We start from the raw sequence: 13,788 nt of genomic DNA, 5'->3' as shown, positions 1-13,788 counted from the left end.
GAGGCAGTTTAGTTTGATTGGAGTGTGTCATCCAAAAATTCGTGAGAAAGCGAAGACAGTGCAAAACCAGACCTAGTATGGCAGGGCCATCAGCTGGAGATGCACAAGTGGCTCCATTATTGAAATGGAGGGGAGCTGGAGTGTCATTGTGATAACGTCAAGGACAAAATAGCAACCCAGGCGTCTTATCTCCCTCCAGGCCAATCAAGCAGTTTGTCACCATGTCGCAACAAGTCCTCACCACGTAATGAGTTTTGTCTGGAAAACAGCTCAATTGGAGACAATCAAGAATGAAATGTCAGAAAGCAGAGTCACCCTCCCCCTTACACATAAACACACACACACACACACACAAACCATAAATACACACACACAAACTGTAAACACACACACACACACACCTTACTGTTCCACTCGTGCTTTTCAATTCTCTGTGGTGAAAGGAGAGCCCTGGAAACAAATTTGATTTGGGATGTTACTGGTGCCAGCTTGGCCCCAAACTACTCCACCCTTTAAACATTATTTGGACTTCAGAAAATGTGCTACAAAACATTGGACGCAGATTTGTTTTTTGGTCAAGTGGAAGACAATAGCTTAAATATGAACTACCAGCGGAACAGTGATGGGATGAAGGGGTTTTAGCAGGCTGTATTTGTTTACCAGAACCTACAGTACATGAATCTTACATGCCTCTTTCTCTCTTTTTCTCTCTCTCTCTCCGCACACATTAGGTTCCCTACACTGAGCTGGGTGGAAAGACGCTGATAATGACTGTCTACGACTTTGACCGCTTCTCCAAGCATGACGCCATCGGAGACGTGAAGGTGCCCATGAACAAGGTGGACTTCAGCCACGTAACGGAGGAGTGGAGGGACCTCCAGAAGGCTGAGAAAGAAGAGGTGAGAGCGCCTAACTAGATCAACACACCCACTGAGCCTTCAGACACCTGGGCAACTTTGAATTATCAAATGGACAGCTTCGGTCTCTGATCATAATTGGCTAACCCGTGTCGTGATGTGCCTAACAACGGCCCTTAGCTGTTCTAAAATGATTGTAGGCCTACACTACACCCTGTTGGGGCTTATTGTTTATGTAAGCCACCACTAACTAGGCTTAAAATTATGATTTATTATTTATTATTATAAACGTGGCAATTGACTATTATCATGAACTTGAATTGTAAACTTTGTTTATTTGTTTACTTCTATTATGTGTTTAATGGTGACAAACCTGCGTGTATCTAAAAAGAGCATAGAATAAAATGTCCAATTAAAACCTGTTGATACTCCAACATACAGCACAGGGTTAGTCACACACTGTTATGGGAAACATTAGATAAATAGTACTAATAAATAGATACAATTAAGGTACATTTATTATGCTCTGCCATGATCCACTTGATTGCAATTTTTCAAAATAACAGATGGTTGGTACACAGTGTAGTCATCAACAAAAATATTTGACATTTCCAAACATTAGTGGACAAGGGCGTAGGTTTGGTCTGAGCTTTGGTGGGGACATTACCCAGCCCCCCCCCCCCCAAAAAAAAAATAATAATAATAAATAAATAAATAAATAAATAATGTATGATGCGTTTGCTTTGATGCATTACCTACTGGTGCATATGCAGTAAAACATTTAGTCAAAACACCATGTCAAAATGTACCTGTAGCCCTGAATCTTCCCTATCTGAGGAACACTGTAGCCCTGAATCTCCTCTATCTGAGGAACACTGTAGCCCTGAATCTCCCCTATCTGAGGAACACTGTAGCCCTGAATCTTCCCTATCTGTGCAACAACCTGGCCGGGTTCCTCTGTCACTTTATAAATAAAATATTGATGTCATGAGCAGTGACATAGCACGACTCAAATCTCGAAGAAGACCAGTAGTATTCACTAGGTCTAACTAGCCTATAACTAGCTAACACTAAAAAATCAATTAACCACCATGTCCTTATTCAAAAACCTGCTGCTGAGTGACCCTGCCACACCACCGCTGTCTGATAAGGGGAGCGGCTGGGTTGCTTTTTCTGTCATCTGACAAAGTAACAAATCGATTACCATTATGAGTGTGAAAACGGTTGGAAACAATGTTTTGCATTCATGTTCTATCTCCACCACGTCAAGCCCATAGAAATGCATTTGTTTTCACTGACATCCTCGTGTTTTTGCCATTTTCATTCATTTCAGCAAATATTTATAGCAATGCTGGTTAAAAGCATGCATTCCCTTTCCTTAGTAGTAACCATTGTCATAGTACACAAATGCCATCGCGATCTAGCTGGTATTTGGTCGATTCCAACGTCCATTTAATAGGCTATACACATATATGACTGTCAACTAAGTGTGTACCAAAAAACGAAGTTTCTGGCATTTCTATGCCTTGAAATAGCGCATAATATTATGACTTAGGCCTACACTAGCTTCTGATGTCCTCCGCCTTTCTTTTCTTGCCCGACATCCTCAAATCCACAGCCAAGCAAAGATTGTAGAGCTAAGATCTTTGCAGCTAAGTGTGCCAAAAACTTTTAATCGACAGCATAGGCTACAGCGAGCTAAGTCAATCAAAAAACAAACCTGTCTCAAAGACGTATTTTGGGTGGCGGTACTGAAGTGGGAAATTATTTTAACCCTTTGCATGAGGCGCGTTTTTCCGTTTCGACCTAAATATTGTGGGGACATTTCAGTCATTATTTGATATTGGTGTGGACACGTCCTTCGGACCCCACGCAAATCAACACCCTTGTTAGTGGAACAGTTTTAAGTAACGACTTTATTAGTGGGATAGCCCCGCACTGGCAGTTATGAATAAGCTAACAACAAGGAAAGCTACGTGCTTTCAGGATAAAACCTGAATCTCTCTCACACGTCATAACAGCATTGCTTTAGCTGTATTTATCAGTGACTCAAACACTGAGTGCGACAGAAAGCTTTTCGCCATCATCAAAATGTGGCTCTGTCATGCAGTGACACTCTGTGACAGTCCGTGACTTTCCCTTCACCGTCCCTAAGATTTGAACAGCAGCTGGAAATCCTCTTTCTCCGCAACAAAGCTCCCGTCTTACATGGATTCCGGTTCTCTCCGCCACCTGAGGTCTGATCTCACTGAAAGCAGGTGCTGCCGTGTCCCTTTGTTTTTTCTTTACCCTACTGGCAGCATGGCTGTGTGAAGGTGCCTGACTTTAACGTCACATGGCTGGGGACCAGGCTATGTCTGTGTCTGTGGCTGAGGAGGGGTAATTTGTCTCTCATGCCAAGGGTATGTAATCAGAAAGGTGCACCGGCTCCATCCTATTAATAAAAGTGTGACTTCAAAAGCAGCGGTTCAGGAGATTCAATTTTCATGGTAAATGTCATAGCGGATAGCATTTAAACATGGGTTGCCAAGGGAACCCACTTTTTTTTCCTGTGGACTTTCTGTATGTGTGTATGTGTATGCATATATGTTTATGTGTATGTATGAGTGCGTGTGTGTGTGTGTGTGTGTATTTGGTGTGTTGGTGTGTTGGTGTGGGTGAGCGAGAGCATGTCCCTCACTGTTTAGGTAAAAGGTTAATTACAAGGCTGTCCGTTGCCCGCTGTCGTGTCGGCAGTGACTTGTGCGGGTCGCTTCGCCGCAGGCTAACGCTCGTGTTCGGCTCTGTGGCCCTCCGTCATTTCACGCAGGGCTTCCAACTCCACCGCTCCCGCCCCGGGCACTTGCACTGCTCATTTTCGCAGAGGCCTCGCAGCGAACGGACCTACAAATTGCCAATTTCACTCGAGCTGTCACCATTTGAACAAACCATTAAAAATTAGTGTGAGAGAGAGTGTGTTCCGGCTGCGTCAGGAACACTGCCGTGCTTCAGAGCTTGTGTCAGCCAGTGACATGAAAAAGTGGTTTTCATAGTTTATTTGCCTGCAATTCATTTCCCCTGTTTTGGAATTGGAATAACTGTAATCCACTGGAAATATTGAGTTGTTGATGAAGTGGATTATTTATTGAATTTGGATGGGGGAGTAGAGCACGTTTTTCTGTGTCTGTCTTGGACTTGGATTCGGACTGATTAAGTTTATGACTATATTTAAGTCTGTCAAAGAGATAACTGAATTGTTTTAAACATAACACAGAGAGACTGGTGGGATTTCCCTGTATCTTACATCAAGAACAGGTCATATTTCATATCAAAATCAGAAAACAGTTTTGACCTTGTAGATCTAAATCCTGTGTCCTGTGGTTACATGATTTCTCTTGGTAGATGCAAACCGATCATCTGCTGTCTTTTCCATGGCTTAGTTTGTAGCTATAAAGATGTCACTTTGACATAAATTACATTTTAATTTCTAGGAGCTCCAGTCTTACTTTCCTCTGGTGTCTGTGTTTTAGCAAGAGAGGCTGGGAGACATCTGCTGCTCCCTGCGCTATGTGCCCACCGCTGGCAAGCTAACCGTCGTCGTCCTGGAAGCCAAGAACCTGAAGAAGATGGACGTGGGAGGCTTGTCAGGTAAGCAAACGATCGAGTTTGCACAAGTATATGCTGTCTACTTCTCTGTATCTCCCTCTCTCTTAGTTACACACACACACAAACACACACACACACACACACACACACTCACACACACACACACACACACACACACACACACACAGCTCCTATTGTTTTGAACATTTTGTTCTGCAGTTGTTATTGAGTGACTTAACCACACATTCAAACACTCTAACTAGGATGCAATTCATGAAAATTGGGCACTTCTGGATAAGTTTTTGATTTTTGGCAGGGTGTAGGTATAGGCCTAAGGTTTTTAAAAATCCATGGATACAAGTTGGGGTGGCCCCCCTAGTGGCAGTTATCCATAAAATCCAAAATGGCCCCCGCCGAAAAGAGAAAAGGTTATATCTCAGCTTCCTTTAGTCTTAAATTGTTGTATAATGTATTTTCTCTACTTTGTTTGATACAAGGAATCCAATTTTGATATGTTCTGCTTATTTTAAATCCATTTCCATGTAGTATTATAGCCATAATTAGCTCATAAACTGTCAATATCTGAAAAAGTCACATTGAAATACTCAGGTCCTAGACCCATATTTTTACCTCCAAGGTATGCTTTTCTTTGTTGATTGGACAGGTCACTATCACTATAGTGTCAAAAATCACATGTTGTGGGGGGCGCTGTGGCACAACAGGCTACAGAGCTCATACCATATACGGGTCCAAGTGCCCACAGGGACCCAGGTTCGAATCCGACCTGCGGTCATGTCCCGGTCCCACCCCATCTCTCTCCTCCACTTAGTTCCTGTCTCACTCTTCACTGTCCTATACAAATAAAGGCAAAAAATATACTTAAAAAAATCACATGTGAGTGACCAAAAGGACCATTGTTGAGGCCTTAAATAAACACAGCTTCAGAACTATGCCACAGTGAAAAGTTATATTAGGCTTTTCACCATGTTAAGGGTCAATATTACATTTTAGTAAAATAACACAAAAAAATACACTGCACTCTTTAAATACTTAAACATCATGTATTATTCAAAGATGTTTGGTTTCACTCTTCATCATTACAGCCTCCCTCACACTTGCACAATGTGGTACAGCAAAGTCCAGCTCAGTGGCACTTACAGTTGCCCATACAGGCAACCACACAGCCACAGTTGAGGAGGAGTGAGCATCCCTTGCTGGCATCTTCCAGATCTGTCCAATATGGCACCCAGACTTTGGTTTTGTCATTCCATTCCCAACCCCACTCACTGGGGTCTGGGAACTCTGGAGTTTTAGAGAGGGACTAAGATTAGATTAGAGGTATTGTCCACTACTGTGGAAATTCATCTTTGGCCCCACAAACATGTAACACACACAAGCAAGACTACACAACAGGTACATCATAAAGCAGACACAAACAAAGACTACACAGCAGGTACAACAACAACAACATAATGCAAACACACACAAAGACTATACCGCAGGTACAACATATAGCACACACAAGCAAGTCTACACAGCAGGTACATATGGAGACATGGAAATGTGCAAAAGAGGTTGACGTCAATAAAAAAGCAGTAAATAATATAAGTTAATCAGTTAATCATAAAACTCATAGATTATATTGATTTAGCAAAATAATAGATGATGGTATAAAGGATTTCTTAAAAATGTTTCTGCTTGATGTAGGCACTCTATATCTTCTTCCTGAAGGGAGTCTTTCAAAAGTGTGATGTAGTGGATGAAAAAAATCCTGGACTATCTGTAGGGCTTTCCTCTTAGTGTGTGTTGTGTACAGTTCCACCAGCTGCCTCTGGGGGTTCAGTTTGATTTTACTAGCCATATTTATAATTTTTATGAGTTTACTTTAGCTTCTAGCCCCTAGATTCCCATACCAGCATGTGATGTTGTATGAGATGACACTTTCCAGCAGACTGGTATAGACCATCCTCAGGACCTCTCTACTAACATCAAAACTGTTAAGTTTCCTTAAAAGAAACAGTCTTTAATTGGGTTGCCCTTTTAAAAATATGATCTATATGTTCAGTAAAAAAAACCTGACTCCGCCAGATGGATCGCTTCGCATTTGCTCCGCATATCCATCTGGGAACTTTCCGTTGGAGAAGGGGCGAAAATACTGGTTAGCTGATTGGATAAAGCATCTGTCTATCACCACCTATGTTGGTCGGTCCAAATCAACCAATCAGATAAACGAAGCGTTCTTCTAAAGCAATCTTTTAACATACAAGTTAGATAAGTAGCTAAACTTACTATTTGTATGTGACATGAACCTCATCAACGACAATCCCCCACCAAGTTTTCATGGTAGGCTACACGTCTGAAGAAAGCATATTCCTTTTCGTTAAGTAACTAAGATTCAGTGCTACCAAACACTAACTTGAATTGGCCGTGGAGGATGTCTGTGTCCTTCATTCCTCCCAGCTACATTGCAGAGACTCCTAGCTTCCCCAGGAATACTAAAATATATTCGGATAAAACTTCAGCGATAGCTATGCTCATCTCATCCGTGGAAGTCGCCATGTTGTTCAGATTGAACGGTAGCTTCTCGTTGCGTCACACTAAATCCGCTTCAAAATCAACGCTGATTGGACGTTCGTTTGGCGAACTGCTCCAAATTTTCTTTATCGGAGAGATGCCAGACTGATCTGCGAGTGAAAATCTGAAACTCGCGAGATCAGGATGGTCTCACAAGGCTAGAGTGGGACTGCTTCCAGACAAAAGCTGCAGCGTGCAGGGCACACTTTCCATGCTGAAATAAGGCATGATGGGTCGGGGGGATTGAATCCAGGGATTTGAGGCCATGAGTGAAAATTGCTTCCGGGTTTCATTGACTGACTCGACACTGCAGTTCTTACTATACATGAGTACAGTCCAGCGTTTGAGAACTTGCATGTGCATTGATTCCAGTGTGAGGCTGGTTGGGTCTTGGGTGATCAGAATGAGGGTGCCGGTGACTTCTGGGTAAGCTGCCCACGCATTCCATGCTTTTTTTTTCCATTCCATACAACGTCACATCATGTGAACGCGTGGAAGAGGGGCAGTGCTTGACATTTTTGAGGTCCCAGCATTTCTGAGATGTGGTGGATTGGAATATCTTTATATGCCTTCCCTGAACCAAATCCAATCCACAGCTCTGAGAGGCCTCAAGTCCCTGGATTCAATCCCCCCGACCCATCATGCCTTATGCACACTGCAGTTTTTGTCTGGAAGCAATCCCTCTCCAAAACCCCAGAGTTTCCAGACCCCACTGAGTGGGGTTGAGAATGGAATGATAGAACCAAAGTCTGGGTACCATATTGGACAGATCTGGAAGATGCCAGCAAGGGATGCTCACTCCTCCTCAACTGTGGCTGTGTGGTTGCCTGTATGGGCAACTGTAAGTGCCACTGAGCTGGACTTTACTGTACCACATTGTGCAAGTGTGAGGGAGGCTGTAATGATGAAGAGTGAACCCAAAAATCTTTGAATAATACATGATGTTTAAGTATTTAAATAGTGCAGTGTATTTTTTTGTGTTATTTGACTAAAATGTAATATTGACCCTTAACATGGTGAAAAGCCTAATATAACTTTTCACTGTGGCATAGTTCTGAAGCTGTGTTTATTTAAGGCCTCAACAATGGTCCTTTTGGTCACAACATGTGATTTTTGGGCACTCATCGGGCATCCATTTCGGCAGAAATGCGCGTGCGCAAGGCTTCACGACACCAATCTTGCTCCAGCGGTGAGATCACAACACATGATTGGCACGATGTCTTCACAACACACCACATTATTGGCTCAATGTATTCACAACACAGCACATGATTGGCTCAATGTATTCACATGTCAACATTTTGCCGCGGAAGGGGTATGATTTGCCTAGACAACTTCCATATTGCCGTTACAAACTAAGCTCATGCATTTCTATGGAGGATTTTTAGAGTGCTGTGTCTCCTCATTACAAAGTCTATGGTTTAAGTATGAATTGTTTTTTTTTTGTGTTATTTGACTAAAATATAATATTGATCCTTAACATGGTGAAAAGCCTAATATACTGTAACTTTTCACTGTGGCATAGTTCTGAATTTGTGTTTATTTAAGGCCTCAACAATGGTCCTTTTGGTCACAACATGTGATTTTTGACACTATATTGATAATGACCTGTCCAATCAACAAAGAAAAGCATACCTTGGAGGTAAAATATGGGTCTAGGGACCTGAGTAATATTTCAATGTGACTTTTTCAGAGATATTGACAGTTTATGAGCTAAATATGACTATGATACTAGATTTAAATGGACTTCAAATAAGAAGAACATATCAAAATTGGATTCCTTGTATCAAACAAAGTAGAGAAAATACATTATACAACAATTTAAGACTAAAGCTGAGATATAACCTTTTCTCTTTTCGCCGGGGGCCATTTTGGATTTTATGGATAACTGCCACTAGGGGGGCCACCCCAACTTGTATCCATGGATTTTTTAAAACCTTAGGCCTATACCTAACACCCTGCCAAAAATCCAAAACGTATCCAGAAGTGCCCAATCTTCATGATTTTTCACATATTCCTTCCCAGCTACTATTAGGCATTCTGTCTTGCACTAAACCAGCTCTGAGCTACCCTCTCACACAAATAAAGAATGCAGAGACCAAATTCCTTGTATACGCAAGTATACTTGGCCGAGAAACCTGATTTACACACACTTTACATAAAGAACATGCATCAACTGTGAATGGAAGACATAATGCCTTGCAGTAGTCCACACATGCGCCTGCACACACACACACACACACACATACACACGCACACATATACACACACACACACACACACTCAAAGGGGGGGGGGGGGGGTCTTGAACACTGGGGATTTGTAGAGGTTTGTTCTGGATGTTTCTCCACTCCTCTGGCTGGAGGCTGTCTCTCTGGTGAATAGTGTGTCTGGAAGGAGTCTGCTCTGAGGTGAAGCTGAGAGCCCTGAGGCAACTGATCACTATCCTTTCCCATCATCTCTTTCTCTGAAAAAAGACCAAGCCTGTCTTTTTCCCCCCACTGCACATACTGTATCTACTCATAATATTAACCTATTCATAAGCCAGTTATAGATCCTACACCATATAGTGTTCCATGCACCTGACAGCACTCACGTCTGGTACTACTATAACAGAGCATACTCTAGCATTACTAAGTTAACTCATCAATAATATGCAGTAATACGTATCGTAGAGCAGGACACTGTCATTTCACGTCATCAGAGAACAAAAGCAGGGTACGCACAGCCAAAGATTTTTTCAGGTGCTCAATCAGAACTAAACTTGAAGATGAAAATCAAAAAGATACATTTTATGGGAGCAACGAACAGTGTGCAGATCTTTCTTTTGATTTGTCCTTTCATGTCATCAGGCATGTTCTTTTCTATTTGTAGACGCTATAGCTCTGATGCAGTTAGCCCATCTGTTATATCCAAGAATGAATGTACCATATAGGCACGTATACCATACCATGCACCTGACATGACACACATGGTGCACACACACACACACACACACACACACACACACACACACACACACACACACACACACACACACACACCATGCACCCGAAATAATATGTCATACAGAATACTCCCGCAACACATAATTAATCTCATCTCATTAGAATGTAATGACGTACTCTTGGGTTTATAATGGACTGAGTGTCTGATTTGGTACAAACACATGACACAGATGTCCCCACATGAGTTAGGCTATACGTAATTGCCCACACTGTACAAATATACAAGGTTTGAACTGGTATTTTATTTTCTGAAGGCTGTGTATTTTTACATATTTATATTTGTATTATGCAGTGGTAGGTGCAGAAGTGAATGCCATGTGACAACAACACAAACAGAAGCCATTTCCATCAGAGATGTGCTGCTAATGGGAGAGACCGCATAGCCTTATGCATGATGACAAACTAGAGGTGCACAATTCCGCGAAAACAGCCCAGGTGGGCGTAAAAGCCGCTCGCCGCTCAGAGCGCCACGTCACCTGTGAGGCCAATCTGTCGCCGGGGGAGATGCCCGTAGGCGTGGAAACAGAAGCACTGGGAGATGGGTTTGTGAATGCGTGGGTGGCCCCACCTTAGTCATGGAGGCTGGTGACAACAAGGAGTATACACACAAGCACACACACAAACACACACATACTGTACATACACACACAAACACACACGCACACACACATACATACACACACATACACATACAGACACACACGCACACACACATACATACAGTACTCACACACACACACACACACACACACACACACACCACTCAATGGGCAAGTAACACTATAGCAAAATATCTAGCAACAGAAATAGATGCCCATGATGTTTAGGTCGATGCTTTATGCTACAAACATAAAGCGATGGTGATTTCAAAAGCTCCCAATTCTCGGAGTAGTCTTCTGAGCTGTGTCATTTCTTTCCAGAATTCTTCGTCGTTCTCTTCTTGTCTCATTTTACTGCTGATTGCATCCTTTCTTTGAGGTCTTTCTCTCTTACACAATCTTCCTCTTCACAGAGAGTACATTACTTATGAGTGGCCACACTTTCTCTTCATGAGGTCCATCACTCTCTCTTATTCAACCTGTCTCTCTCCCTCAACCCCCCTGCCCCATAATGATCCATCTTTCCTCCCCCTGTCCCTTGGCACCCACCTGCATCCTGCCACCCTTCACTACAGTCCCCCCCCCCCCCCCGGCTGTGATTTCCCTACACCTGTTCTGGATGTTTCTCCCGGAGCCAGTCAGGGCAGTGCGGAGTAGAGCGGAGCAGGCGGGGGGGGTGGGTGGGCAGGCAGGCCCCTTTCGGAGCCAGGCCCACCTGCTGTGCAGTAAGTGGCGCGAGCTTTACCTCATCTGTCAGCCTGGTGAGCGAGATCCATTAGCATCACAGCTCTCTCCGAGCTGTCGCAGAGAAAGAGAGAGAGAGAGAGAGAGAGAGAGAGCTAGAAAGAGAAAGAGAGAGAGAGAGAGAGAGAGAGACTGCTTGCAAGCCTTGTTATGCTAACCCCTTGCTCTTACTCCCATATTCTCGCCTCCATTTGCGTCCATCCTGGTCCAGCCCATTTACTTGCCCACGGTCAAGCACCGTGGGCTACAAAGACTGCATTAAGAGATGTGTGTGTGTGTGTGTGTGTGTGTATGTGTGTGTGTGTGTGTGTGTGTGGGGGGGGGGGGGGGGGTTCCCTGAGTTTGGTTCACTGGTTCATGCAGAGAGTGGAACGGAATGCTTTTTCTACAGTACATTGGAGAGTGTAGGCGAGCGCTGTGGTAGAGTTTACCATCTTTATGTTTAGTGTTTGATTCCGTCGACGTCTTGGGCCTTGAATCAAGCCTTCAACATTACTCAGAGATGTGCCAAGTTTGTTGTCCATGTTTCTTTCTGTCTGTCAGGGTCAGGATTGAAAGTTTATTATTAGTAGGGCTGTCAAAATAACTGATTAATTTCGATTAATTAATTTGAGAAAAAATAACTGATTAAAAAAATTTGTGCAGATTAATCGATTCTGTATGACCTTTGACCCCGAACCGTTCTAGTCAGTAAAAATTAGACTGTAAAATGAAGGAGAGAGAAGATTGGAACATTTACTTTTTAAAAACGGCTTGATGGTGTTCATAAAAAATAAAGTGTTGAAAATAAAGTCCTCTGCAATGTTTGCAGCAAGGAATTTGCATATCACCGGAGTTCATCAACTCTATAGTCGCACATCAATGCAAAGAAATAAGTTTTGACATTGAGGGGAGTGTTAATTTATTTTCATTGTGTCCCCTAGGTTATATCTGTGGCCTGAAATTCCTTGTATGTGAAAAAAAACCTCTTCCCGAAGCACTTTTGAATTTATTTCCTCAGTATATTAGGTCATATCATACGTTATTATGGCAATTATTTGAACAGTGAAAATGGTAATAAAAGAGTTTTTGAACTTTAATGTCACTAATGCTGATTATTCAATGATTCATTTGAATTTAAATATTTAAAATACTTTCACAGCAAAAAATATATATGCGATTAATTTAGATTAATTAATCACAGAGTATGTAATTAATTAGATTACATTTTTTAATCGATTGACAGCCCTAATTATTAGCAATTGAATGGCTACATGCTTTCAAAGTGATGGCCTTGAGAGATAAGGTACAGTTCTCCATCACCAAATAGTTGTGGTGCTTATTCAGGAATGAGTTCAGAGGCTGATTCATATACCCTGCCAGAGTTTGAAGATTAACTTGCCTCTAAATCCATTCTCTCCATATCCATACCCACCTCTGAACTCAATAGTGTTTTTAATTCCTTATTACCTATATTTCATTCTAAATCAGACATATTCAGAAATGTCAACACCTGACAGTATGTATCTTCAGAGTACCAGACAAACACCATAATAATATTAGCATCCCTTTTGTAATTGATCATCTCTTTCAAAGTTTTGCTTTTGCTTAGAGAAAGGCTACAAGCTGAGTTCTGATGTGCACATCACTTTTCTTCAGGTTCCACAGCACCAAACACATGGCTCTGCCATTCAACAGGATTCCCATGCTTGAGCGAAAGCCTCAGAGATTGCACTGTGCATCTGCACTGTCACTGTGACTGGTGCTCCCAGTCACCGTGAGAAAAAGTTTAGTTTTGAAAAAGCAAGTGAATGTTGGCCCCCGAGAGGATCCCTCTTCTGTCTCCTCTTACATTACCATCTGATGAGAGGCGTAATGGGCTGCATGTATAATGCCAATAATTAACCACAATGGCCATTGTGACTCAGCTGGAATTTGAAGAGGAGAGGAAAGTGGGGGGGGGGGGGTATATGTAATAGGGTTGTGTGTGAGGGGCATGACCATGTAATTGATGGGCTGTAATTTGTCCTTTTCTCTGCCGAAGGTCCTGTTTATCGAGACTAATTAGTCATTGGCACACAAGAGATGGCTATTTCCATTAAAAGCTATATAATTAGAAATAAGTCTGAGAAATGCCTCTCTTGTCTTAATGTCAAGGAGAGCCACATTGCTGGTAGTGCATGTCTCGGCACAAAACAAAAGCTTTTCTCAGTCAGTGAGGAATGCCTAATTATGGGTTTTATGTTACCTCTGGATAATATTGTTAAAAACGTTCAGCTGTCCCAGGATCCCTGGTGTTTACTGGTGTTAACTGGCACCATATTGACAAAGTATCAATATATTAGTGTATACTCTTCATATCATTAATGGAAACTGTTTAAACAGGTGCTTAGAGGTCCAACAGGTCGAGTCATTTGAGTAGTATACTCAACAAGCCACCAG

At 42.3% G+C, this 13,788-nt stretch overlaps 1 protein-coding gene across 1 annotated transcript in view; it reads left to right on the top strand.

Moving 5' to 3' along the window:
• Positions 1 to 13,788, top strand: part of syt1a (synaptotagmin Ia) — a 42,851-nt gene that overhangs the window by 19,348 nt on the left and 9,715 nt on the right. The window contains exons 5-6 of the mRNA XM_076296781.1: positions 732 to 899; positions 4,367 to 4,484. Of these exons, the coding sequence (XP_076152896.1) occupies positions 732 to 899; positions 4,367 to 4,484 (286 nt within the window). The remainder of the gene's footprint in view (positions 1 to 731; positions 900 to 4,366; positions 4,485 to 13,788) is intronic.

Source organism: Alosa pseudoharengus, unplaced genomic scaffold (genome assembly GCF_046254945.1).
Source record: "Alosa pseudoharengus isolate Yale_2024_CS ecotype anadromous, Long Island Sound unplaced genomic scaffold, YU_APseudo_1.1 YU_APseudo_1.1_scf_20, whole genome shotgun sequence".
Taxonomy (NCBI): domain Eukaryota; kingdom Metazoa; phylum Chordata; class Actinopteri; order Clupeiformes; family Clupeidae; genus Alosa; species Alosa pseudoharengus.
The sequence above is the reverse complement of the archived record's forward strand: the minus strand, read 5'-3'. Positions and strand labels throughout refer to the sequence as shown.